Here is a 27209-nt window from a genome sequence, read left to right on the forward strand (position 1 = left end):
CTATTAATACATCAGTGAACATCCCTTCATTTCTCTCTCTTTTTTCCCCCTAGGTCTTTACAAACTGTCTTATAGATTTAATTTTTTTCAGGGGCCAGGGAAGTATGTTAGGAAATGGACGTTGTCAAACCAATCACCATCACCACCAACAGAGCCTAGTAGCATAGCCTATAATGGAGTGTTTTCAACTCATGGGTCGCGATCCCTTTGGGGGTCGACCAACTTTCACAGGGGTTACATTTCAGATATCCTACATATAAAATATTTACATTATGATTCATAACAGCAAAATTACAATTATAAAGTAACAACAAAAATAATTTTATGGTTGGGGATATTACAACAAGAGGAACTATGTTAAATGTTCACAGTATTAAGAAGGTTGAGAACCACTGCTATAATACCAGCCCTTGGGAGGTGGAGGCAGGAGGATAAGGAGCTCAAAGCCACCCGGGCTTCATGAGACCCTATCGCAAAATTCCAAAATAAAATAGTAAAGAAAGAGGGGGAGCTGTATCCTAAGTACACGGAAAGGAAGGGTGATCCAACATCGGTGAAGGATGCTACTTGTGTGCCTGCTTTGTCTGTTCTGGGTGGGTGACCCGCACACTCAGTCCTGGCCGCTAGCCCAAGGCACGTGGGAGAAGTAGAGGGCGTTAAGTGAGCACGAGTTTGCAGTGTGGACACATCTCCCCAGAGCAGAGCTGTCCGGCACAAGCATGAACGGGAACAGGGGCCAGAGAGCAGTTGGCTGCCTGCACAGTCCCGATCCCAGCCCAGAGCCCCCACCCCCGAGCTGGCGCCACAGTCAGCCGGTGGGGCAAGATAAAGCGGGCAAGGTTCTGCGGATCCGAATCAGGGAGGTGCAGCTCCGATAGCAGCGCCCGGGCCGAGGCTCCCGGTGTGTTTGCTCCAACTGTTTAAACTGCTTCAAAGCGCCAGAGCCCGAGCGACCTTCAGCAAACAGCTGCTAATCTCTAGAGAGGGAGAGCTGTCCTAGGGAGGACCCGGGCAGCCGTGGGCCTCTCGCCCGCACTCCGCCCCCGTGGAACCTCAGCCCTCCAGACTCGGCCACGCCCGGACCGCTAGAGTAGGGTCATCAGCGGAGGCCGAGGGGAACGCAAGAGCTCTGGCCGGAAGCCCAGAGGGTCATTATTCCGCCCCCAGGCTCTTGCTCCTCCCTCCGGCCCCCTCCTTGTCCCCTTCCCTTTGTCCCGCCCCCGGGTCCTTGCCTGGACCCCTCTTACCCCGCCCCCGGGCCCTTGCCCCGCCCCTGGGCCCCTGCCCTTGCTCGGGCCGCTTGCGAGACTTCAGGCTCTTGTCCCGCCCCCAGGCTCTTGCCCCACCCCCGGGCCCTTGTCCCGCCCCAGGCCCTTGCCCCGCCCCCAGGCTCTCCCCCCCCCCCATGCCCTTGTCCCGCCTCTAACCCTTGCCTCTTACCCGAGCCCTCACTCGCCCTTAAGCGCTTGTCCCTTCCCCAGGTCCTTGTTCCGCCCCAAGGGGGCGGGGGGCGGAGCGGACCGAGACTGGCCGGACACTCTAGTGAGCCTGCTGTCTGCTGGATCCCGGTAACTCTGTCGAGTTGCCGCCGCCGCCGCACCTCGGTAGCCAGCGTAACTTCGCCGTCGGGGATCCCCAGTGCAGCGTCCGCTCTCAGCATGATGGATTTGGAGTTGCCGCCGCCAGGACTACAGTCCCAGCAGGTGCTGCTCCGGCCCTCGGGCCTCTCGGCTGTGCCTAGGGAGCGGGCAGGAGCTCGAGGGGAGGGAATCCTCCGGAGGGAGGGACAGTCTGAACCCGGACTGCGACGGCCGGGCCGGGAAGGCAACGGAGGATGTTGGGACAGCAACAAGAGTAGGGACCGAGCCTGAGGTCCCCAAGGGCTCCGTGGGGCCGGGGACGACAACCACCTCGCTGGGTTGGATGCTCAGAGGCGGCGGGAGGGGGTGGACCCTGGCTGTCTTAGCCGGCGCCGCCCGGCCCTTTCCGGGCCTGCGTGGTTTCCCAGAGTCGGTGCCGGTAAAAATGTGCCTAGTCACGGGGCCGCGCTCGGGGGAGCTGAGGTCTCCTCGGCGACCGCCCCGGAGCCCGGCCCTGTCCGCGAACTCCAGCGCGGTGGCCTAGCCCACTTTGCCGTCTGTGGCTCTCTCGGCCCGAGAGCTGGTCGTCTGTAGGATCTCGCCAGCCCGGCTTGATCTAGAATAGGCCTGTCCTTCGGGGGGCGGAAGAGAGAAAGTCACCGGGTGGCCCTCGTGCTCAGGCGCCCCGACGGGCGGCCGGCGGGCTGGGCTCCGCGCGCTTTCCTCGACCCGGGAATCCGGGGTTGGCCTTACGTCAGGCGAGGACGTGAGGACCTGGGCGGGCTCAGAGGACCCGAGTCGGCCGCACGGGGGCTGCCTGTTCTGTGCGCTGTGACTCGCGGGGCCCCACGCTGCGTGCATGCGTGGCGGTGGCCTCCGGGTGGGTGACAACGGCCGGTTGGCAGTCATAGAGGCCCTCGATTGGCCCTTTCCTGCTTTATAGCGTGCAAACCTCGCCGCTCTGGGGCCAAGGGACAAGTTGGAGCTGTTGATCAGTTGCGCAATTGTTATTTTCCCCTGGGCGGCTTTGTCTTTGGATAGAGCTTACAGAATTGCAATCCCAAAATGTGTAAGGCAGGATATACTGTTCCTTGCCGTCAAGGGGAAGAGTTGTAGGTTAGAATTTGTTGCTTTTTATACTGTTGACGAAGTTTTGCTTTTAGCTATTACCCTTCTCTTGTGCCTTAGTATGTTTTCCCTTGCTGTTTTGAGATTTTTGCCATCTTAACTTCTTAGCATGTTGCGTACTTTTATGAAGACAGAGAGGATGGGACGCTTGCGTTTCATAACACATTGTTGATAAGTTTTGAAGATTGTTATGTAAGTGAAAACCAGTTTCTGGTCATACTTCAGGCACTTTTAAAGAAATAAAAGCTTACGTTGCCAAAAATTGTGTTGTAATTGGATTTTTAGAAAAAGAAAACATTTGGCTGAAGGGAATGTGTAACTTGGCAAACAGTAAGTTAGCTTAAATGTAAAATCTTAGGCTGACCCTGAAGGCCCTCGTGTAAGCGTTTGGTTACTGACAGTGTTTCAATTCTACACTCTCCCTTTCCTCCAGAAATGAGTGGGGTTCTTGCCTGGTTTTCATTAGGATGAACGAGTAAACTGTACTTTCTGATCTTCTGTTCTTCATTAGTAATCAGAAGGAATGCTTGTCTGGCTACAGGATTCACGGCGCAAACCATCTTCGATTTTAAAGTTTTCTTTTCTGTGTGGCGTGTAGCATCACCTTTCATGGCAGACACAGCCCTTTCTCTTCCTTGTGAGTCTTCATTTGCCAACAATAACCTTTCTTGTTATTTCCAGACCTCGATTTAAATATTTGAAGACTTTGAAAAAAGAACTAAGAATTATAATTTATCTTAAAATCATTGGTAGTCCAGAGGGATTTGAGTTGCCTTGCAAATCTGAGCAGGTGGTTGTAGTCATAGAGGATATGGTTTTTAACTGTGCTCAATGATTATTCATCTCTGGGGAAAACCATCCATTACTCTTCCAATGGTGTCTGGGAAAAATAAAATACTTTTGAAGACCAGAGATGAAGTCGATATTGAATAAGACAGATGAGATTAATTTTAAAAGTCGAACAGAAAGAGAAAGTGGACAGGCCTGTGCCCCAGAGTAAACGTTAAGCAAGACCAACTTGACTTTTTAGATACGTGGAACATCTCTGAGACGCTACAGAAGCTGAATGTAGGTTGATAAACGCAAGACTACATCAGTCTCTCTGCTGTAAAGGTAACTAGGGCCATTTTGAAATCCCATTTGTATTAACTTGGGTCCTTAAAAACAATCCTAAGGGAACAGCCCTCGTTTTTAGAGTTACCGGGGGAGTTGAAAGCTAGATATCTGCTTTTTCCTAATATTTGTTTTATTTAGGATTCGTTAATGCTCAGCAAAGCTGCAGGAGAAAGTGCTTGAGTGGTTGTACTTATGTCTGGATATTTCCTTCTTTGTGATTGAGCGTATCTAAAAGGAGGTTTTTACAAATCCATCCTTCTTAATTTTTCCTTGAACTAGGGTTAGCTTGAGGATGTAGGGAGAATTTGGAACTTAGATGCTAGATAGTAGGTGAGTGGACACTCCTTTGCAGGCCAAGAAGTATGGGAATTCTTGGATGTCTAATTTCTCAGTAACCCCACGGGGCACACTTTTTATCTTTAGTTTTCGGGTTAGGAGAGGCACACAGAGCGGCCAGGACGCCTCCTCCAACTGTTCCGTGGTGAAGATACAATCCAAACTTAGCCTGACTCCTACCTAGGTCTCTGAATTTCCATTTCCAAACTGGACCAAATGAAACTTGAAGCAGGGCCACAAAGCTTCTCTTTTAAGTGGGTAGATTTCAAAACAAAACAACAACAACAAAAACCCAGGAAGGAGAGGCTGGGATGATAAAGGCTAATGTCTGCACCTTCCCCTCTTACCAAGGAGGCTAATAACCACCGTGTGAGAGGGAGGGCATCCTTGTGATGACAGCAAGTGAGGAAACCGGCAATGGTGCCTGTGGTCCTGCCCAGGGAGGCATGGAAGCAGGCAATGGGCAGCTTTCATTTGGAGAGGCAGGATACTTTTTTCTGTAATTATCATTTTTAAAGCAGTGTCTGAAAGTCTGCTTCCCATTTCCAATGGTTATTTTGCCTTTTTCTTAATTAAATCTTTTAGCTGCCTGTATCTTTGCCTCTGCCTTGTTTTTGATAGGTTCTCCTGTGTTTATTTTGGGGTGGTGGCCAAAGTTATATTTACTGCGTAGGATGTGTTGTACATTGTGACCAACAGGGTTAAACTAGCTTGATGGAAACTGGATTTGGGATTGGGATTTGGGATTGAAAACAGCAGAAACCTGTTAGGTCAAACTGAACACGAATCCCCTGTCTTGGCAACTTGGCACTAAGAACTCAAGTCTGTCTGGTGTACCCATAGCTTTGAAACTAGTACATTTGGAGGTTAGCTGCTTTATTTCCTTGCCTTTATTGTTAAATCCTGTTAGGAGTTATTGTCTGATTTGTTTGTATTGAATATACTTCAGGACCTTCAGGGTTTTGTGATTTACCTGAATTTTGTGTATGTGAGTCTAGATACTTGAACTCCTGGGTCACCCACTTGTGCTGAACCCTGGGGTGGGGGTGGCTTCTGGAGGTAGTTAGTGGTTACCCTGCTTCACTCCATCCTTGAGTGTAGAAGGGACCATCTTACTGTGTCGTGCCAAAGAGTTTCTATTTTGACAATGTGATCTCCGGAAGGTACTGAAATTTCATTGCTGCAAGTGCCAACACCATTTAACAGAAAGGGCTTTAAGGTTCCAAGGCAAGACTTGGACAGTTGGCAATAGTATATGTTATAGACACGAAAGCAAAGTGTGTTTTTAAGTTTGTGGAAAATACAATTGCATTCTTTGAGAGTTTGTCCCTCAGAAAAACAAAAACAAAATCCTAAGTTGGGCTTCTCTGTATAGCCTTGCTATAGTAATATTGGGAATTTTGAGGGGCTGGAGAGGTGGCTCAGCGGTTTGGCTGCTCTTCCGGCACTCTCGTGGCAGCTCACTGTGCTACTTCAGTTCCAGGGGAACTGCCTTCACACCAATACACATAAAGTCAAATAAGTTATATGTAAAAATTAATTTTGATGAATGCGTGGGCGGGAAGCAGTACAATGCTAATCTGTCATTTTTCTAACATGTAAACAGTGACGTCACAAAACCTTGCGTCAGAATTCTCTGTCCCGAGGGTGGGTGGTTGGGGTGTTGGGGATCAGTTCCAGGTCCTTGCACATGCTAGGCACAAACTCCACCCCTGAGCTCACCTCCCCAGCCGTGAAAGTCCTTCTGTGCTAGAGAGTAAGCGTTTTTTTACCCAGAGCGCTGTAGTGTGGAGACAGAGCCAGGGCCTGTGCAGGTCTGAGCACCTGCCCTTCCTCCCCAGGCCTCTTGATGACCTGCTGGTGCTCACATGTCACACTCCAGAACAGCTGTCTTCTGCAGGAGCAGTTCAAGTGAACTAGAATCCGCCCACCACACAGCTTACGCACTCAAAGCCCATTCAGCAGTCCAGGCGTTTACAGTTATGTAATCACCTGTAGTTAATTTTATCACTCCTAGAAGGATCCCAGGCCCACGAGTAGCACTTCCTATTTATTTTCCTCCAGTTCCCCAAACCCCTGATAACCACTCAGTTATTTGTTTTTTCCTTCTAGATTTGTCCATGCTAGACATTTCAAAGAAATGAAACATTCTATGACTAGCTTGACATGTTTTGAAGCTTAGCCTTGTTAGACCATGTATTCTGTGTCTCCATCCCTTTTCATTGCCGAATACTATTCCATTGTGTGGGCATAGCACATTTCCAATTGTGAAACATTTGAGTTATTTCTACTTTGTGTACTTCCAAACTTTGTTGTTTGTTAGACTCACCTCCAGTGTTTCAAGTCGTGATGTTTTCTTTACTCAGTCAAAGTCTCTAGGGATGGCTTCAGGCATCCGTGCTACCTGTAAAGGCATCCCACTGGGTTCCAGTTGCAGCGAAGATTGAGAGCTAGTACCTTAGGGACCTAGCTCAGTGCCTGGTGCGCATTGAACATACCTTGTGTGCAGTGATTTAGAAGAGCTGGTTAGAGCGCTGCCTTTGTTGTGAAAAGTTCTTGTGTTTGACCACAGCCCATGTTTCAAGTTACCTGGAGAAGGTTTGAAGTGCAATAAATATGGCTTGAGTTCTTTAATACCCCGTGGAAATTTGCATGATGCCCTTGTTATTGACAGGCTTTCCCAAAAGAACCACTAGGACTTTTCCATGAGGTTTTTAGGAGTGTGGAGAACCTGAAGTAAGATTGTTGAGGAATGGCATATTTAAATGGCTATGAGGGGGCTAGAGAGATGGCTCAGGAATTAAGAGTACTTGCTGCTCTCGAAGAGGATCCAAATTCAGTTTCCAGCACCCATGTCAGGTGGCTTACAACTGCCTATAACTCCATCTCCAGCTGAGGACTTAAGGCTCTGACCTCCCCCAGCACCTGCATATATTAGCATATCACACACACACACACACACTCACACACGTGCGCGCACACACACCGAAAGGCACATAATTTTTAAAAGGCAGTGAGAGCCAGGAGCGTGGTGGTCATTCCTGCAATTCCAGCCTCCTAGGGAGGGTTGCTGGCATTGGGGCCGGCTTGGCCAGCAGAGAACCCTGTCTCCAAACACAGGAGGAGAATGGAATGTCACGCTGGGGTGGGTGTTGACTGGATTCCTGCACCTTTGTTTTCCTGGCCTTTGTTTTCTTTCTTCAGAGAAAACTCTGGAATCCCCAGGCCAACTTTTAACAGCTCTCGTTTTTCGACTGTGCCTGACTGTTAAGCAACTGTATAATCCTGACCACAGTGATCAGTACTTATATTGCTGAGCCAGTTCCTGATTTGCACATTTGGAACTAGAGGCCGCCTTTGCTTGTGGGTGCATGAGGGGTGGGGTGGGGGACTATTGGGTGAGCACCTTGCAGCTGGCCTGTACACTCTGTGCACACCTCTGCCCTCGATGCTTCTGCTCAGTGCTGCCAGGTAGAGCTGGTTGGGCTCCACCCCAGCCATTCCCACAGCTGCTTGCTGGGGTATATTTAGTCACCTGTTAGGAAGCTGGTAAAAATTCGACCCCGATTGCTTTAAGGTTTTGAAAAATGGTATCTTATTTTTATATTTGTCTCTAAAAGACTTGAAAACTCTCCTTGGGGTGGGTTAGTACCTCCCATATTTGATGAGAGGCAGGACATGAATGTTGGGGCTGTATTGATTGTATGTCTAAACGACTGGCCCGTTGGAAAGGCGAGTTGGAATTTCCTTTGTCAGATCTAATGCTCTTTCTGATGTGTTTTGGGAATCTGGAGTGTGCACATGGATGCAGAACCTCACCTCTGCCCAGCCCAGGGCATTAGATTGGAGGGGAAGTGGTTGTGGTTGGTGCCTGCTGCGGCAGAGCCTTGCAGAGTTGTGTCCGCCCCATGGGATTGCTCTGTGGCTGTGGTTCTTATGGGTAACCAGGAACTGGGACTCTGTTGGTTCGTTCTGCCATACAGGAGCCCCGAATTGGTTGATTTTCTTGAGACAGGATCTCATACTGTAGCCCACCTTCAGCTCCCTGTGGTTCTCCTACTTAAGCTTCACTGGTGTGAGCTCACCTGGCCTGACAAGCCAGGGAATCTTGTTTCTGTGAGTAGAGAATGTTGAAGAATCATGAGATTTTGTTGTTAAACCAATAAAGTCTTGGTAATGAAAAGCACCCAAAATAAACGCACCATTTTTTATCTGCAATAGGAAAAACTGCCAAGTTTTAAAGTTTCTGGTTTTGCTGCTGGCAATTCTCAATGAAACAGTGAGATAGATACCCTTAAAGGTCTGCTTTACTTTGTGCTGCTGGGGGTGGGAATGGGAAGTGGCGGGGAGGGACCTGCCACCACTCCCATGTTCCTAGTGGTTCCCAGGCTGAGAGTAGGTCTCTGTGGACTGTCTCATGTGTCACTAGAAAATCTCTACCTGGCTTGAAGCAATTGGTTCTGACTAATCCATGGGCCACTCCTGGAATGTGGGGGGAGGGGACTGAGCACCTCAACACTCTCCTCATTAACCTTGACAAGTACAGTCCTCTGTCTCCAGAGATGTGGGTCAAAATGGCTCCTCCAGGTAGTCAGCCGGAAGTCCCGAGCTCAAGTTCAGTCCATCTCTTCTGTGCTTCGGTTGGTCAAAGTTCACATGATTGTCGGCTGTGGCTGTATGTGAAAGACGATAGTGGAGAGAGGAGACGCTCAGCCTCTCCCTGTGAAGATAGCCCATCGCTGGCTCCCCTCAGTGTCTCAGCGCGTGTACTTCCAGAACCTGTGGGCACTGAACCCCTCAGATGCTCAGATCCTCCTTGTAAAGTTAAATTATTAGGCGGCAGTAGAGCACGCATGCAGGCAGGTGAACCTTCTTTCAGTTGAGGGTTGCTTGACTCTGCAGTCCGAGGACCAGCTGCACTGCGCACTGCAGCTTCCCGGGTTGGGGAGAGCAAACTCGTATTTGTTGAAATCCTGCTACTGCCAGATCCTAGTTCTGGTCCTTGCTCTTAACAAAAGTCTACATAGAAGCTGGCGAGATGGCTCAGTGAGAAAGTATGGGCTTGCTGTGTGAGCCTGACGTCATAAGTTCAGTCACCAGAACCCGTGTAAAGGTGGAGGAGAACCTTCCCAAAGCTGTACTTGACCTGTACACGCACCATGCACACACGCACATGTCCGCAGACACATGTCATATGGCAGTATTAATAAGTCTACGTAGATATCCGTTATAGTTGACAGAAGCTATTCGGAGTGGTTAAGCTACTTCCCAGGATCACACTGCGTGCATGTGGCAGAACAGGGAATCTGCGTGTCCCCAATCCCTGCCTTCTGGCTCCCAGACGTTTACTGCTTCACTCCTTCCTTCTTTCCGTCTCTAGAGGTGAAAGTGTTTTCTCTTGTTACCTCCAGAGAACGAAGGTCTCTTTACAGAATGCCAGAGAGTTCTGCCAGTGGGGCAGTGTGCTCCTGTGCCCAGCTTCTCATGGAGAACAGACCCACGGTACAGCAGCTACCAGAAGGCCCCATCCTCTGCCTCCTGTTCTTAGACTCCATGTTGGTGGACACATGCTGTCTTGTTTGTAGGGAAACCCATCACCTCCTCAGAGAGGAATGGAGGCAAAGGGGAGAGAGACTGAAGATGGCTGCAGGGACCAGGCACATTTTCCTGATTTAAGAAGAGTGCCTGGCCCAGATCCTTTCCCATCGGGGCAGTGCTTATTGGACCATTGACACGGGGGTCTGTATCTGCAAGGAGGCGGTTGGTCCTAAAAGATGAGTTAACGCGGTTCTTGTTGAGTGTGTGAGGAGAAAGAGGTGGAGACCATGCCGCTTTATTTCCCCTCATGCTCATCTCACCTGAAGAAGTCTGAGTCCTGAGGAGAGAGCGGGGAAGCTGTGAATGGCTGGATAGGCTGCCGTGCCACGTTAATGGCGACACCACATTCCTAGTGATGCCAGGAGACTAGCTTAGTGGTCTGTGGGCGCACACGCACCCTTTCTGACCCTCTCGAGGGAAAGAGCTAGTGTCCTTGAAGAAAACACACCTAGTCAGTTAATTATTTTCTCTGCTTCCCGGATTGCAAATGTCTGGCTTTGGATTTTTGGACAGACTCGTGGTGGCAGAGTTAGGTTTGAATGCTTCTAGTCCAGGATGGTCTTAAGCTCACGTCATTGAGTCTCTACCTCCTGAACGCCGAGATTGCAAGGCTGCAGCTGGCACCCAGCTTCCAGATCACGGAATTCTTTTAGTGGACATTTCAGGACACTGCCACATTTGCCCTCCTTTAGAAACTTGTATTAAGGCAGGAAATCTAGTCTGGGAATAGCAGAGTACAGGCCTAGCATGCACAAGGCCTGAGGCTCTATCTCTAAAAGCATACCCTGCTCCTCCCAAAGATAACTGTTTTACCTTGAAAGGTGTGTGCTTGAAAGGGTGTATGGCAATACTCTTCAGATACAATACTTCTTGTACTGAAAATGTTCAAGTATTGCTGTAGGAATGGAGTTAATTTTCTATAACTGGTATTTGGTCACAAATGATATGAAAAATGCGTTTGGTCATTTGAACTGTGAACTTAGACCTCATGGTTTACAATGAAAATGTTAAGGTCTGCATCCAAACTTGCACAGAATGAAGGTTTGCTTTAATCTCTCAAGATAGTGCAGCAATTGCCCTTCAGGGATGAGAGTTTCTGAAATTGCTCTTTCTAGTTCCTCTGACCTTTGGCTCTTGTACTGCTGAATTACAGGGTGTGTTTTATATGGTGATTAGTGTGATTTCATTAGTGGTGTCTGTTCTGCTGGGGTCTACAATCTTGTGCTTGGCAGTAGTTGCTCAGTAACACAAGGAAGAAGTGTCGCCTAGGAGCTTGGTGCTCAGTACCAATGACGAGGCCATGCCACCACCGCAGAAGAAAATGTCAGTTCTGCCTGGGGTGCTTAGGGTATCTAGAAGGTGGTAGCATTTCCTCGGGTGTTTGGATTTTCTAGCCTGTAGACTTCATGCTTTCGGTTTAGTAAAGCTGGTGACAGCCAGCACGAGCTGGACTCCAGTGGCTCTTGTGCCCTGCTGAGAAGGTTAATATGGGGTGAGGGGGGCTCCAGGTCTCCTGAGCAGCTGTACTGCACCTGAGTCACAGAGCCCTGGCAGCCTTGGGAGGTTTTAGAAAGGACAGAGAGCCTGGGTTGGCTGTGGTCCAGGAAGCTTTTGTGGGCAGGCTGGAGATGGGAGATGGTGAGAGGCCTGTGGGTATAAATGTCCTTCTAATGGCTTGGTCCGTTTGACAGCCGTGTGCTAAGGATCTGTAATTGTAGCTACTTTGCACTTTTTCAGTTTGAAAACATTTAAAACCAGAGATGGTGGCACATGCCTGCATATCCAGCATGTGGAAGACCAAGAATTCAGGGCTAGGTTGAGCTACACAGTAGGCTTGAATCCAGGCTCAGCTACATGAGACCCTGTCTCAACTCCTACCCTTGCTCCTCCCCAGAAAAGATAATTTTTTTTCTTTCCCAAGACAGGGTTTTTCTGTGTAACCCTGGCTGTTCCGGAACTCTCTCTGTAGACCAGGCTGGCCTCAAACTCAGATCTACCTGCCTCTGCCTCCTTAGTGCTGAGATTAAAGGCGAGACTGACTCATGGTGGGCTTCACTGTGGATCGTGTCTGTGACGTTGTATCAGTAAAATAACTCAGTGTAGGCGCTGGCACACAGATGATCAACAGGTGGTAGCTGCTGTTGTCGCCCTTGTCATGTGTCTCGGGAGCTTTGGGATGTGTAGCCGTGTGAGGGTTCCATTGGCCCCTTGGAAAACAAGTCCCTCCTCCATCAGCAGCTGCAGCAGAGCTCAGGCTTCCTGGCTCTGTTGTATTCTTGGCCATAAATGTCCTCTTTTCCTGCCTCCTTCAACCTTTTTATATGGAACCTGGTTGGAAACCAGTCTCCTGGGAATGAAAGCCAACCCCTGAAGAGGCCTTTTGAGCCCAGCAAAGGCCACGTACTGCCCAGGCTCCCTGGGGACCCTCCAACCTGTTGCTGGATCCCTTCTCATTAAATGGGTTAATAAGCCGTCACCTAGGATGCCTTCCAGGCCTGTCTCTTCACTTGCGCAGTTTCTTACTCAGGGGTTCTGGCCTAGGAACCTAGTCTCCTGTCTGTCCTGTCTGTAGCTGGATAGAGAAGTCTGGAGAGCACCCGCGCCTTTGGAGGAAGGCTGAATCCCAATGCAAATGGAGACGACCCACCTTCTTGTCCTCCCCTCACCCCCACCCAAAGGCTTAAAGTATTGTTTTGTAATATCTCTTCCAAAATAACTTTGGCCTTTAAAGTCGGCAGAGCAGTGGAGAAAAAGAAGATCTCCTGGGATCTGAGAGAGAGGTGGCCGACTGCGAGGCGTTTACATCGCTACTCTGTTTCCATCAACAAGTTATGGCCTCACCTTCTATTTTTTGCCCAGTGGCGAGACCCAGAAGCCTGAAAAGAAGCCGCTTTCACGGTCGCTGACGTTTGCTACTGGGGGTAGATTTATTAATAGGGTTGCTGCCACACCCTGGCCTTCTCCTTTACATGTTAAAGATGCATTTGCATACTTTTTCATATAAAGGATCATTCTGTGAGGACTAGCATTATCTTGGCTTTCTGCTGTGTTCGAGCCCTCTGTGGGGGTAGGTGGGTGGGCGCTGTCAACTAATATGGCAAAGCTGCTCAGTTCTTCCAAGCTATAGTGTGCTGTCCTTTGTCCAAGCAGCCTCTCCAGGGAGGGGCACTGGGGAATTGAAGCCTGTGTGCTAGAGCGGGTGAAAGCTCTCCGCAAGATCCCCTGCCTGCTCTGGAGCTCACTGTCGCTGTGTTCCATGTCTGCTGGCAAAAGTACTAAAGCTCTTTGTGCTTCCATTTCCTCACTCCAGAATGACGATGACATACTGCCTGCTTGGCGGATTGCTGTGCATCCCGACGAGGCGGTACAAGTTTTGGAACAAGTTTTTTGAGCACGTAGAAAGTATGTGACCAGTGGTGGCTGTTATTGTTGCGATGTGATGCCTGCTTTATCCGGACTTAGACCGTCCACAGTTGTAACCTTCCACTCTCAGTGTGGCTGGTGTCTCACACAGCTATATGTATAGTGGGTTTAATTAAAGATTGACATTAAGGGAAGGATGTCTACATTCGTTTTAAGAAAGTGAAACTAAGATACTTTAAAACTCCTTTTTGCCGGGTGGTGGCGGCGCACGCCTTTAATCCCAGCACTCGGGAGGCAGAGGCAGGCAGATCTCTGTGAGTTCCAGAGCTAGCTCCAGGACAGGCTCTAAAGCTGCAGAGAAACCCTGTCTCGAAAAAAAAAAAAAAAAAAAAAACTCTTTTTGCATTTATTTTTCTGCATATGAGTGTTTTACCTGTGTGTGTGTGTGTGCCCCACATGCATGCCTGATTCCTTCGGAGTCAAGAAAAAAAGAGCATCAGATCCCTGAGAATGGAGTTACAGCTGCTTGTGAGCCGCCTGTGGGTTCTGGAACAGAACCTGGCTTATCTGGAAGAGCAGCAAGTGCTCTTAACCATTAGATTAACCGTCTCTCCATCCCCTAATAATCCTTTTTAAGAGACCCAAATTGCTTCGTAGCAATCAGCAACAGTGGTGAGTACCATAATGCGTTTTCAAACGTACACATCTGAAAGCTGTTGAAATATAATTTATGTGTTTATTTGGAACAGAGAGTAGGATTCCATCAGGTTAGTCATTGAGAGCCCCTCTTTGTGATTCCGATTCACACTGACTCTTTGAGATAATTGCTAACAGATACCTAGAGTGTTTAGAAGGGCTGCCGTCCACACTTGTAGCCTCAGGAAGTCATTAGCCACCAGAAGGATCTGCTTAGAGCACTCCTAAGGAATGCAAGGCCCTAGTGGAGGCCGCTGCAGAGCTGCGCAGCGCTGCCCATTGGCAGTCCCTAGCCGCTTTGCACGCTTGAGGCATGCTGAGTGAAGCTGAGAAGCTGGAGTTTTCATTTTAATGAACTTGACATTTACTGCTATGATTCTGCTCGAGAGAGACCTTGACGGCGGTGAGAGCCAAATACAGAGCTTCAGTAGAGTTCATTGAGAAATGGGGGAAGGGGAGGGAAGAGACATGCTTGCCTCTTCCGAAGAACAGTGGGACTGGAGCGGGAATGGGCAGAGCGTCTCTTAAAGTGACCTTTTGCACCTGCTTACAGACCACTAGGGATGTAGCAGCCATTGGACCCTGGGCTGGCCAGGGTACTGCCTGAGTGCATCCTTCCAGGTGCCAGGCCAGCATAATCTATAAAGAGCAGAAACTGCTTTTCTGTAGATTGCCTTAGTGCTTATGCGGTGCTCTGTAGCTCAGGAGTGGGGCTTGGGGCTTGTAGGCATGCCTTTGGTGTTTCGATAAGACTACTTTTCATGCTATCTTCTGGGTAAGATTTATTGTCATGTGCTTGAGTGTATTTGTCACTTCTAATACAACAGTAATTTTTGTTACATGTTAAATAATATTTTAACAAATTGGATTAAATACATCGTTCAAATTGAATTTACTGTGTTGGTTTTGTTATTGTGTCTAAGCTGCACACAATACCATGACATACTACATTGTATTTCCTTTAGAGTTGCTTTAGTGTGTACTGTAGGTACTTAAAATTAATGTATATTTCACATTAAAAATTAATTTTCAAAAAATTAGTTATATTTTGGACATCACAAAATCAGAAACACTTAGAGCAATGTGTTTAGGAATCTTCCCACCCAACCCCACTCTTAGATAGGTGCAGAAGCCAAGGCTGAAGGGTTCTATAAATCAGCGATGCCCAGTACCAGGTAGGGCCTGGAACCCACCTGTTCATCTTCACCGTGACTTGGCAACACAGCCGACCAGAGAGGTTCCTGTCCTCCTGTTACAAACTGAAAATGGTTCCCTAGCACAGCATTGCAGGTGGTGAAGAATGCGGCCATCCCCAGCTCCCCACCCCCCACTGTCACCGTCCAGTGAAAGGATGGTGTTGTCATTCCTGGGCAGTGTAGGTGACAATAGGTAACACTTGCATGAGGGTGACAATAAACTTTGCTCATCCACTTTGGAAAATTCCATCCTGGTTTTCCTATTCTAACTTAAGTCACAAAGCCAGCCAGAGATGTTTTTTGGTTTTGGGGTGTGGTTTTTTGTTGTTGTTGTTGTTTGTTTTTTGAGACATGGTTTCTCTGAGTAGCCCTGGTTACTCTGGAACTTGCTTTGCAGACCAGGCTGGCCCTGAACTCAGAAATCTACCTGCCTCTGCCTTCTGAGAGCTGGGATTAATGGCTTCAAGCCAGGGACACCACCATGTCTGACTCAAAGTCGTGATTTTTAACCAGCTTTAGTCTTTAAGGGAAAAGACAAAAGAGTTTGACTTTGTATGCTTGGATAGGCCTGGTTTCTGACATTGTTTGCAAAGCCAGCTTGAAGAGCCATCTGCAAGTTTGACTTGCTTTTTGAGGAGGTGGGGAAGAGGAAGGACTTTGTTCTGATTGCCCAGGCCTGCCTTGCTGTTGCTGACCCAAGCCCTCAGGTGGAGACAGCGCGGTGTGGAGAAGGGCGGCTGGAGCTGCAGGCACAGCCTGTGTGGGCGCTGTCTTGAATGCTTCCTCTTCCCTGTGTTTTCCTCCTCACACAGAGAAGGCACAGGAATTACATAAGATGCAGATGGGGCTGTGGCCTTCAAGCGCAGAATGGCAGGCCAACGCAGCGCCCAAGAGCTGTCTTCCTCAAGGAGGGCAAGGGCTGCTGCCTGCTCCCCAGTCCTGGGAAGCTGTGGCCCTAGCAATCAACTTTGTATCTGAGTACTTGGTCTGCACTGCCTGATTTGGGCCTTTTTGGGTCCACACTAGTTTCAGGCAGTCTGTTCAAGGTCAGGTTGCTCTAGTGGTTGACAGCAGTGGCTGGGACTGAGGGCTGCAAGGCTCCTGCTGGGTTAAGCAATGGTGCAGCCTTGGGAGAACCACTTGCTGTTCAGAACACTGGTGGGGAAGGCAGGCCCCCATGGAGACCCTACCTGGTCAGATGCCCCCTGGCTTTCTGATAACAAGATTTCACACGTCAGTCCCACACAGCAGGCTTTTACCTTTTTTTTTTTTTTTTTAATGTTTTGGCTTTGATGTTGCCCTGGTTAGTCTGGGCTGGTTTTTGCTGTGTTGCCTGGTGGCCTCTGGTTTACAGCAATACTTCTTTCCGCCTCTGCATCCTTGACTACAGGATGGCCAGGTGTGTGCTAGTTCACCTGGCAACAGTGTTAGCAGTGTCTGCTTCCAGAGACATGCACAACAGTTGAGTTTGCTTTCATTTTCTTAATTTATTTTGTGTGCATTGGTGTGAAGGTGTCAGATCCCCAGGAATTAAGAGACAGTTGTGAGCTGTCATGTGAGTGCTGGGAATTGAACCCAGGTTCTCTGGAAGAGCAGACAGTGCTCTTAACCTAACTGCTGAGCCACCTCTCCAGCCCCTCCTACATTTTTTGCTTGCTTTGGTGTGACTATTGAGTTACCAAGGTGCCGGAGCCTGTGGAGAATACACTGTCCCCTCCCTTCATCCTTGGAATCAGTGTTCATGGTTGGAGTCCTAGTTCTGTTGGTTGCTGGAAATGTGGTTTGAGAGAGATAGCTCTGCCCCCAAAGCTTCAGTGTGCTCATTAAGAAATGGAGATGACAGTGTCCGGGCTCCTCCCTCATAGGGGAGACACCCCTGCAAACAGTGAGCCCAGGGGCTGGAGACACAGCTCGGCGGTTATGAGTGATCGGTGTACAGCGGCTGCAAGGACCCGAGTCGAGTCCGGCACTCACATAACAAACGGGCACGGTCTTGGGCGTTCCTGTAACCTCTGTGTTGTGGGAAGATTACCAGAGCTCGCTGGCTGTTAGCCTGGCCAGAAAATATGAGCTCCAGATTCAGGGAGGGACCTGCCTATGAATAGTAAGACTGAGTGAACAGGGAGGACGCCCTCCTCTGGCCTCAGCTCACATACTTAGCACATGCATCCACACACAGAAACGCATAAAAAGGTTTTTCTTAAAGCACGAAACTGTACCTGTACCGGTTATGGTGGCTCACACCTTTCATCCCAGCACTCCAGAGAAAGAGAAAGGTGGGTCCCTGAGTTCCAGGCCAGCCTGGGCTACTGAGTGAGTTCCAGGACAGCTAAAGAAACCAACCCTCTCTTGAAAACAACAAAAAAAGCCCCAAACTGAAGCTCATTGAGAAGAGATGGTGAACTAGAGGTCTATCTCTTCTCTGCCAGCTTGGAAGGGATAATAAAATTAGAGACGTAGATGAGGCAGTTTTAAATGTTTTGCCCTCTGCCCCTAAGCAAGTTATCTCACCCACTTTGCAAATGAGAGGAACTATCTGGGTGATTCTGGCAGCCCTTTCCGTGGTAGCATTCTGTGACCGTGTGGCATAAACAGTTGTTCCCATGTGATCTGAGTCACACGTACCGAAAAGTCCACAGGAAAGGAGGAAGTCTTGGGATGAGAATTTTCCCTGGGCTAGAGAACTGGAGCCTCTTTTGGGGGTTTGGGGATGCGCACAGTTGAGAACGAAAGAAAACATCAGCACTGTCAAGCCCAGAACACGAGGTTGGAGCTGTGATGACTTTTGTATGTTCTTACTGCCTTGGATAGCTTTCTTATTTTCTCTTACTGTCTTAGGCTAACCTTGAACTCATGACCTTGCTCCAGCCTCCTGAGTACTGTGGTTGCAGGTATGCTCGACCCTGCCTGACACCTGTTGCTTTCAGAGACTCCCTTGAGCTGGGCCTTGGGAACCCAGACTTACCCCACGTCTATGTTCCTGGTGTTCCTGGTTGTGCCTGCTCTGCTGTGTCTCTGTGACTTTAGTGACACTTCTGTGCTGCCTGAGGTTCCGTCAGGCTGCTCGCCGTGTCTCAGAACTCGTCAGAGACTGCTTCTTTATCTCTGTGTCCCCGGCCCCTCGGCTGTGGCCTGTGTGTGTGTCTGACGGATACACAGACGAATACTACACTTAGACTGGACACTAAGCTTGCTGGTCTTTACCACCACATTTATGAACACGACCACGTTTTGACAAGAATCCTAGCCACTAGCGCCTATTATTTCAAGAAATACTTCTTGCTCTTGCTGTCTTCATAGCACGTGAAGGAAAATTGGACTGACACATAGGTCGCATGCCCTGGGAGAGAGACGGTATGCAAATTGGTGAGGTGTTCCTTACAGAGTCAAAAAACAGTTCATACTTGCTGGGTGGTGGTGGCACAGACCCTTAATCCCAGCACCAGGAGGCAGAGAGGCAGGAGGATCTCTGAGTTTGAGGCCAGCCTGTCTACAGAGTGAGTTCCAGGACAGTCAGAACTACACAGAGAAAACCCCTTTCTCAAAAAACAAAACAAATCATACTCAAAACAGTTCATAATTAAAAAAAAAAAGTTAGCAGAGCTTTTGGAAACTACCCTAAAGGTGCCTGCAGGTCGCTATGAAAAGCTTTCTGAGTGCTGTAGTCTAAATACAATTCAGTATACTATATTAATATCTGAAATCCCTCAGCACCACTGCCATCTCCACAGCCAGATCTCAAGATTCCAGGGTCTCTGACTGTACATTTATTCTTACCCGCCCCTCAAGCCTGGGGAGGGGGCTGTCTTGATTGTTGCTATTTTTAGCTATTTGTTAAGTGGCTAGATCTGAAAGTGACCTTGAAAGTTAGACTAAACAATTTAGGGACCCAAAAAGAAGATAAAGGAAAACCCGAAGCACCAGAAGTTTTTGTGAAGCCTCGTTCCTTGAGCTGAGGGTCGGAGAGGTCAGGGGTGGAGACAGCAGGCCCCCCAGGCTGCCTGCCTAGACTACTGAGCCCTCCACTCGGCGAGGTGAAGTAGCCAGGAAGACGGAACCGGCGCTCCTGAAGGTTCTTTCCACCGTGAGCTGTGCATGCCATTCTAACAGTAACTGCGGAGTCTTCATAGAGTGCTCTCCCTCACCCTGAAGACTACCTGCCACACCCTGCTCTGCTCCAGAACAACCCGACTGTATGAGAGCCCAGTATGACAGAGCTGTGTGGGTCCCACAGCAAGTGGGGTTACCCAGTGTTTGGAAACGAACTAAATGTCCCCTGTGGTTTCTTTTTGACCACGTTACAAACGGGCCTCTGAAGAAAGCCCGTGTGCTGGCTGCCTTCACTTTCCAGTTTTGCCTTGTCTTGCATCATGCGCTGCAGGCGGTGGACAGCGTAATGGGCGAGAGATCCAGTAAGCTGACCTGATCGTATTTCTTAGACCGAGTGAGTCATCGCTAAGAAGCTTGTTTGAGAACAGGAAGTGGCCCGAGAAAGTGTCTGCACACGGTGACCTGCCAGCCTGAGGAAGCAGACCACTTCCTAGCCTAGACAGCCTAGGGAAGGGCACATCCGTGAGCTAGGCCTTGTGTAACCTTGTGGAGTCATTCGTTCTTGGTGGGACTTGGGGAGTTTTTATGTGGCTAGAATCTGGAGTATTGAGGGAAGAAGGTTTCTACAGAAGGGAAACTTGGGCAGTGCTGAGTGTTGAGAGTCTGCCAGGTACATACGAGGGGCTTCACCAAGTTCTTTCTAATGTTGTCGTGGTTACCGTCTAAACTTAGCGATATATATCTATGCTTGATTTAGATAGCAGTAAAGCCCTCTTTGACCCCATACTGTTCTGTACTGTTAACTATTCTGTATATTTTAATTATCTATTTCACGGTAGAAACACAATTAAGAGTTAGAAAATTAATCCACTAGAACCAAATATGCTCGGGTACGGGGCCTCCTGCTGTGAACGCTTGGTCTCTTCTGCCACCGCTGGGAGTTGTGTTGGAAAACAATTGGCATTGTTTTGTCTACCATGCGATGCCATGTGGGGCAGGAGGAGCCTTAGAGAAGAAAATGGGTAAATATTTATATCGTCTCTGATAACTCTCATCTGGTTGCCTTTCAGACTGTAGAGCATGAGTCATGTTTTCTGTCTGATTTTATTCCAGAGCATTTGGGCATTGTCTCTGGGAGGGAAAAAGCTGAACCAGATTTAGCATCTAGGTGAATAGCGTATTACCTGGACAGCAGTGCAGTGTGTGAGAGGACAGCACAGCCGGGTCCTCCCTCCGGGACCTCTGTAGTAGCTAATGGGTGGAGGAGAGGGTGCAGAGAAGCACAAGTCAAGCCACGGTTGTTCTCTCTGGGAATGTTTGTATTTCAGGGTGTGTATACACCTGTACCCCGGCATTTGGGAGGTTGAGTCAAGAGGATGGTCAGGTCAGCTGGGCCTTCATAGTGAGATCCTGTCTCCCAGGAACAAGGAAAGAATAGCAACTTGTACTTGAAAGTTGGAAGCAAAGATCAGTTTTCATTCTGGGCTAAATGATAGGGATAACTTATTATTTTTAGCAGTTTATTAAGATACTGTTCTTGTAGGGCTGGGGACGTGGCATAGTGGCTAAAGACACCTGCCCGTACGGCTGACGACCTTAGTTCAATCCTGGGGACCCACATGACAGAGAGAAGCCTTTCCTAAGCTGTCCTCTGACTTCTGTTCATTCTCTGAGGCACATGTGCCTCTCATAAAACAACACAAACTTTATTCTAAGATACGATTTAAAATTTCTCAATAATATACCAAGTCACAATTTAGTGAAATGGGTTAATTTGAACTTTTTTAAAGATTTGTTATATATAGTGTTTTGCCTGCATGGTCACCTTCACACCAGATGAGGGTGCCAGATCTCACTACAGGTGGTTGTGAGCCACCATGTGGTGGCTGGGAATTGAACTCAGGACCTCTAGAAGAGGAGCCAGTGCTCTTAACCACTGAACCATCTCTCCAGCCCCTACAGTTTAGTGAATAACTTTAATTTAGAATGAGAATATCATCTTTGCTTAATTTTTTTTTCTCTTTTAAAATCGTCTAAACATGATAGATGTTTGTTCAAAGAACTGAAATTGGCTCAAAACACAGTATGGCTCCAGTGTTCAAAATCTCTATTCATGTACAGAGATGTTTATTTCAAAATGGCATGAATTTGTTGTCCAACTGAAGAATTCCATGAACCTGTGATGGATTACCCAGATGGCAAATGATTAGCACACATTTGAATATAACTTTCTGTTGGAACAGATGGCGATTCAACAGGAATTGTCCAACATTTTGTTTCTTACTGTCTTTTGTATCAGCCAAGTCTGTAGCAGAATTTGGAACACACTCAGGAATCTATGAGAACAAACAAAAACTCGAAACAATAAGTGGCAGGCAGCGTTTGCCCCTGTCACCACAAGGCTCGCCCCTGGACTTGCTTTACCCGTGGGCAGTGTAAGGAAATACCTGTTGGGATGCCTTGCAACTCTTCCCTGCTTTTGATTTCCTCCCCAGACTGTGGCCTTCCCTCCTGGGGGCCCCGACAAGGTGGGGGTCAGGCCCCAGCTGCTCCTCAAAGCCCTGGCTTTGGGCAGTTTTTGTTCTCCTTGGGCACTTCCCTTCCCTGCTGTCTGCTGTTATGTTCTTGCTTGTTATGGGCGCCACCCTCGCATTTCCTCTTAGATGATGTTCAAGCTCCGCAGAACAGTAGGTCAGGGATGGGTCTTTGTGGTGGAAGTCATGCGCCAGTCACAGGGCTCCTTACAGGAAATGCTCGGTGCTTATTTGGTCATTAGAGAAAGCAGCACTCGGGCTGTGGGTTAACAAGCTTCTGCATAACGCTTTCTTCCAGTTCTACTTTGAATGCTTCATACAGAAGCCAGTATCTGAAGCCGGGTCATCATGGCACACACTTTGGGAAGCTGGGGCAGGAAGATTGCCCCAGACCATCTTGGGCTCATTATGAAACACTGTCTTAAGAGGGGAAAAAAAGTCAGATTTCAGACATTTTCCCTTAAACTTGTGTGGAAATCTAAAACAGCAAAACACAGGCCCAAGCAGAGCCTTGCTCTCTGTCGCTGCGTTCTGATCAGAATGTCTGCGTTCAGGTCTCTGACCGCGGCCTCTGTTTCCGCTAAGCAGGATCAGCCCTGGCTTGCACTCACATACACCACATGCATCCAGGTGACCACAGAGGCTCCAAGACTCTTTGACTGGAGTTATGGTCAGTTGTGAGCCACATGTAGACGCTGGGAGTTGAACGTGGGTCTTCTGGAAGAGCAGCTGGGACTCTTTTAACTGATGAGCCATCTCTCCAGCCCCGTTGGATTGTTCTCAGTATAGGTGGTATGGAAACTGGCTTCAGCTTTCTAAAACCCTTTCTAGACTTTTTCAGAAACTATAGTTATAGATGAGAAAAACTGTTTTGGAGTTGGAGAGATGGCTCCAGTGTCAAGCATAGTGACCCATACCTTAATCCTAGCACTTTGTGGGTGGAGGACTGCCTGGGTTACACATGATCTCAGAATAATAATGCTAATTAAAATGAAAACTTGGCCTCTCTGTAAGATTTCCCCATCTCTTAAATGTGATGTCTTCAGTCTCTCTAGAGCAGTGCTTGTTTTGAAGAGTGTTTTAGGTGTGAGGGCCTGGGTCAGTGGTGTGGTATACTTAGCATATACTACCTTGGTACTTTTGTAGGTAGTAGCCGGTTCGCTTTACTAATTTGTTCATGACTTAGAGACTAAAGCTCAATAGCAAATCTGTTTCTCTGTAAACTGGGTATTTGCTGAATGAGTTAAAGCCAAACCCTGTCTCAAACATGAGTGACTCAGGCTATTTGCTGTAATTCCAATTCTAAATCGATATGAGATTTTAAAAAACACACTAATGTGAAATATGCATAACTTGTCTGTCTTTATTGTTACTTAGTCATCAATGATTCAAATTGTGATTAGAATGGCTGGCTGTAGATAGATCCTGTTACTTTTTAGTGAATGGAATTAATAGTGCTCTTCTAGACCGCTAGGTCTGCCCTCTCATTCAGAGCGAGTTTGTCTTCTCCCACTTTGTGAACCATTTTGACCATGGTTTCTCCTTCCTTTTCTTTCTTAAACACAGGACATGGATTTGATTGACATCCTTTGGAAGCAAGACATAGATCTCGGGGTAAGCCGAGAAGTGTTTGACTTCAGTCAGCGACAGAAGGACTATGAGCTGGAAAAACAGAAAAAACTCGAAAAGGAGAGACAGGAGCAACTCCAGAAGGAACAGGAAAAGGCCTTTTTTGCTCAGCTACAGCTGGATGAAGAGACAGGAGAATTCCTTCCAATTCAGCCAGCCCAACACATCCCAACAGCCAGCAGTGGACCCGCCAGCTGTTCCCAGGTACGCTTCATTCTGAGGGAAAGGTGTGGCAGGATCTAAGGAGAGCGCAGAGTGGATCACCTGCATTTGAGTTGCCTGCTGTCTACCATGTGTTCTGTGACAGGTCAGGCTCCCAAGCTTAGCTTCCGGATGAGTTCAGTCCTTGCACTCTTAGGGGATCCCTGTGATGAAGACAGATCCCAGGGAGCACAGTTGTGAATTCCAGAGAACCCTGCTGGGAGCAGCAGCAGCAGCAGTAGTGTTGGTAGACGTGGCTCACAGTGTTAGGGCAGGCATGGCCCTAGTTGTATGAGCAACTGATTTAACTTACTGCGTTAATTACTATGTTATATACCAGTAGACAACTAAAGCCATTGGCTTAAATCATTTACCCAGATCACTCAGGAAATTAGGGGAGGTTATTGCCTAGCACAAGGCCCTATGTTCAGTCCTCCAGCACTGTTGATTAGTGGGGGAGGGGCACTAAGGTTTGAACTTGTGCAACAAACTGATTTCTGAAGTGTCATTAGTTTATAAATATCAATATTTTATGAACAATTCGATGCCGGTCACAACTCTTAGGCTCAGCAGTAGGACTCTTAATAAGTTCTTTTGTATCTTTCCCTTTTTATCCAGGTGGCCCACATTCCCAAACAAGATGCCCTGTACTTTGAAGACTGCATGCAGCTTTTGGCAGAGACATTCCCATTTGTAGATGACCATGAGGTATAAAAATATTTACTTAACAGCAAAACTCTCTTATCTGGTAGTAGACCCTTTAATGTGTCCCCCAGTTATGAGAATAGAAGAAAATTTTAGAAGGAAGAATTTCTTTGTCAGGGAAACCGTACAGGTATCTATACCACATTTAAAAATAAGACCTGTACACAATACTAAACCAAGTCAGTTTTACTTGTATAGCTATGGGAAAAAATGCATCTGAATAATTTTCCAAAGGAAATGATATAGATTAAAGAACAACTATTAGCCAGGGCTTCAGTTCACTTTGCTAGCTATTGTAGATAGAAATTAAGTCCTAGTGATTATTTTTGTCCATTTTGAAGTGTACACTTAAATACATGGGTAACAACCGAGTAAATCATAAATGTTGATTCATTTGGGAAGGAAGAAATGTTTTGTTTGATAGAAACAATGATCAGAAATCGGAGAGCTGCCATGTGCTCTGCATGCCTTTGCTCTCGTTCATGTAAACACCTTGTCAATCTGAGGTTTCTTCACCTACGTTTCAGTCACTCGCCCTAGAGATCCCCAGCCACGTGGAAAGCCCAGTCTTCAGCAGTCTGGATCCGGCTCAGTCACTCGGCAGCTCTCTGGAGACAGCCATTAATCTAGACAGCATGCAGCAGGACATGGAGCAAGTTTGGCAGGAGCTTCTTTCCATTCCCGAGTTACAGGTAAGCGAGTTCTGCGGCCCCTAGTCATCCTGGTTATTATTATTTACATGTCACCTACTTATAGGAAGAAATTGGGGCTTTGTGTAAATTACTCATGAGAGCTTCCCGGGCTTGCTTAACCATATAATTTTTAGTTAAGCAGGCTGAATATTTCAGGATAGATTCCAAGTTGAAAGCTAATTTAGAGCTTTGACAACCTTGCCTATCTGTTGAAAATGAGAACTCTTGGAATTATTGAAAAGAACACCTTGGGAATGGGGGTAGAGCTGATCTAAACAATACCTAGCCTCTAGTCATACAGTATGAACTTCTTTTCTAGTGTCTTAATACTGAAAACAAGCTGTTGGTTGAGACTTCCACTGTTCCCAGCCCAGAAGCTAACCTGACAGAAATTGACAACAATTACCGTTTCTACCCCTCCATCTCCCCGCTGGAGAAAGAAGTGGGCAGCTGCAGTCCCCATTTCCTTCACGGTTTTGAAGATTCTTTCAGCAGTATCCTCTCCACAGAAGATGCCAGCCAGCTCAACTCCTTAGATCCAAACCCCACATTAAACACAGATTTTGGTGATGAGTTTTATTCTGCTTTTGTAGCAGAGCCCGGTGGCGGTAGCAGCATGCCTTCCTCTGCTGCCGTCAGTCAGTCACTCTCTGAACTTCTGAGCGGGCCTATTGATGGCTGTGATCTGTCACTCTGTAAAGCTTTCAACCCGAAGCATTCAGAGAGTACAGCCGAATTCAACGACTCGGACTCTGGCATCTCCCTGAACACTAGTCCCAGCCGAGCATCCCCAGAGCACTCTGTGGAGTCTTCCATTTATGGAGACCCACCGCCTGGGCTCAGTGACTCTGAAATGGAAGAGCTAGACAGTGCCCCTGGAAGTGTCAAACAGAATGCTCCCAAAGCACAGCCAACACATTCTTCTGGGGATCCGGTGCAGCCTCTGTCGCCAGCTCAAGGGCGCAGTGTTCCTGTGCATGACCCACATTGTGGAAGTACAACAGCAAAAGAGAGGCCTGTGAGCCCTGGCCATCAAAAAGTCCCGTTCACAAAAGACAAACATTCAAGCCGCTTGGAGGCTCATCTCACGAGAGATGAGCTTAGGGCAAAAGCTCTCCATATCCCATTCCCTGTTGAAAAAATCATTAACCTCCCTGTTGACGACTTCAATGAAATGATGTCCAAGGAGCAATTCAATGAAGCTCAGCTTGCATTGATCCGAGATATACGCAGGCGAGGTAAGAATAAAGTCGCCGCTCAGAACTGTAGAAAAAGGAAACTGGAGAACATAGTAGAACTGGAGCAAGACCTAGGCCACCTAAAAGATGAGCGAGAAAAGCTACTCAGAGAAAAGGGAGAAAACGACAGAAACCTCCATCTCCTGAAGAGGCAGCTCAGCACCTTGTATCTTGAAGTCTTCAGCATGTTACGTGATGAGGCTGGAAACCCTTACTCTCCTAGTGAATACTCCCTGCAGCAGACCAGAGACGGCAATGTGTTCCTGGTTCCCAAAAGCAAGAAGCCAGATACTAAGAAAAACTAGGTTCAGGAAGATGGAGCCTTTTGTTCTGAGCTAGTGTTTGTTTTGTACTGCTAGAACTTCCTACTGTGATGTGAAATGTAGAAACACTTTATAAGTAACTATGCAGAATTCTAGCCACGGCTAGTGCAGAAATAATAGGAAACTTTATGACGCATTAAAGCCTCGATGTTGAATCAGTTTCATTTTAACTCTGGAGTTAATTTCTTGGGCTCATTTGGGCTAGTTTCTGTGTAAGTGTAAATACTACAAAACTTATTTATACTGTTCCTGTTTGTTACATTCATAGATTTATATGACATCTGGCTAAAAGCAAATTATTGAAAAACTAACAAACCACTATACTTTTTTATATACTGTATGAACAAAAGAATGACATTTTTATATTAAGCTCTGACAAAAATTAAAGGAGCTAGCACTAATAAAGGAGTATCATGACTTAAATTACTCTGGATTGCTTGAGTTTATCCACAACAGTATTTTCCATAGGAGAATCATCCACTTGCCACATTTGGTTATTTTACATTTGTTATTTTACATGGTTTTGAAAATTCGGGAGCATTTTATAACCAGCATGGTAGTACTTGTCTCTTATTCTCAGCAGTCAGGAGGTAGAGGTAGGAGGATCTCTGAACTCAGGTCAGCCAGGGCTGCATAGGGAGAGCTTGCCTCAAAGGAGACAAAAACAAAACCTCTTTATACTAAATGTGGTTACTAGGGTTGTGGTACCCAGGAACTGTATCTGTCGCCATGAGAACGTGTTTGCAGAGCAGTGGTGTGTCTGCTGAGCAGCACCACGGCACAAAGGACAAAGGCAGTGATAGCCCTGTGTCCTGAGAAGTGGC

The 27209-nt window shown here is 47.6% G+C and overlaps 1 protein-coding gene across 1 annotated transcript; it reads left to right on the plus strand.

Moving 5' to 3' along the window:
- Positions 1–1506: 1506 nt before the first annotated feature.
- Nfe2l2 (nuclear factor, erythroid 2 like 2) lies at positions 1507–26803 on the plus strand. Its single transcript, XM_038336580.1, has 5 exons — positions 1507–1703; positions 23164–23430; positions 24046–24135; positions 24660–24824; positions 25144–26803. The coding sequence occupies exons 1-5, from the start codon at positions 1659–1661 to the stop codon at positions 26365–26367; spliced, it is 1791 nt and encodes a 596-aa protein (XP_038192508.1). The 5' UTR covers positions 1507–1658; the 3' UTR covers positions 26368–26803.
- The last annotated feature ends 406 nt before the right edge of the window (positions 26804–27209 follow it).

Source organism: Arvicola amphibius, chromosome 7 (assembly GCF_903992535.2).
Source record: "Arvicola amphibius chromosome 7, mArvAmp1.2, whole genome shotgun sequence".
Classification (NCBI taxonomy): Eukaryota; Metazoa; Chordata; class Mammalia; order Rodentia; family Cricetidae; genus Arvicola; species Arvicola amphibius.

What these genes read in the sequence shown, in the direction of transcription:
- Nfe2l2 (XM_038336580.1), top strand. Translation starts at nt 1,659, where the DNA reads ATGATGGATTTGGAGTTGCCGCCGCCAGGACTACAGTCCCAGCAG. An exon ending in CAGGACTACAGTCCCAGCAG is followed by an intron (nt 1,704 to 23,163) that starts GTGCTGCTCCGG and finishes TCTTAAACACAG; the next exon opens with GACATGGATTTGATTGACAT. An exon ending in CATTTGTAGATGACCATGAG is followed by an intron (nt 24,136 to 24,659) that starts GTATAAAAATAT and finishes CCTACGTTTCAG; the next exon opens with TCACTCGCCCTAGAGATCCC.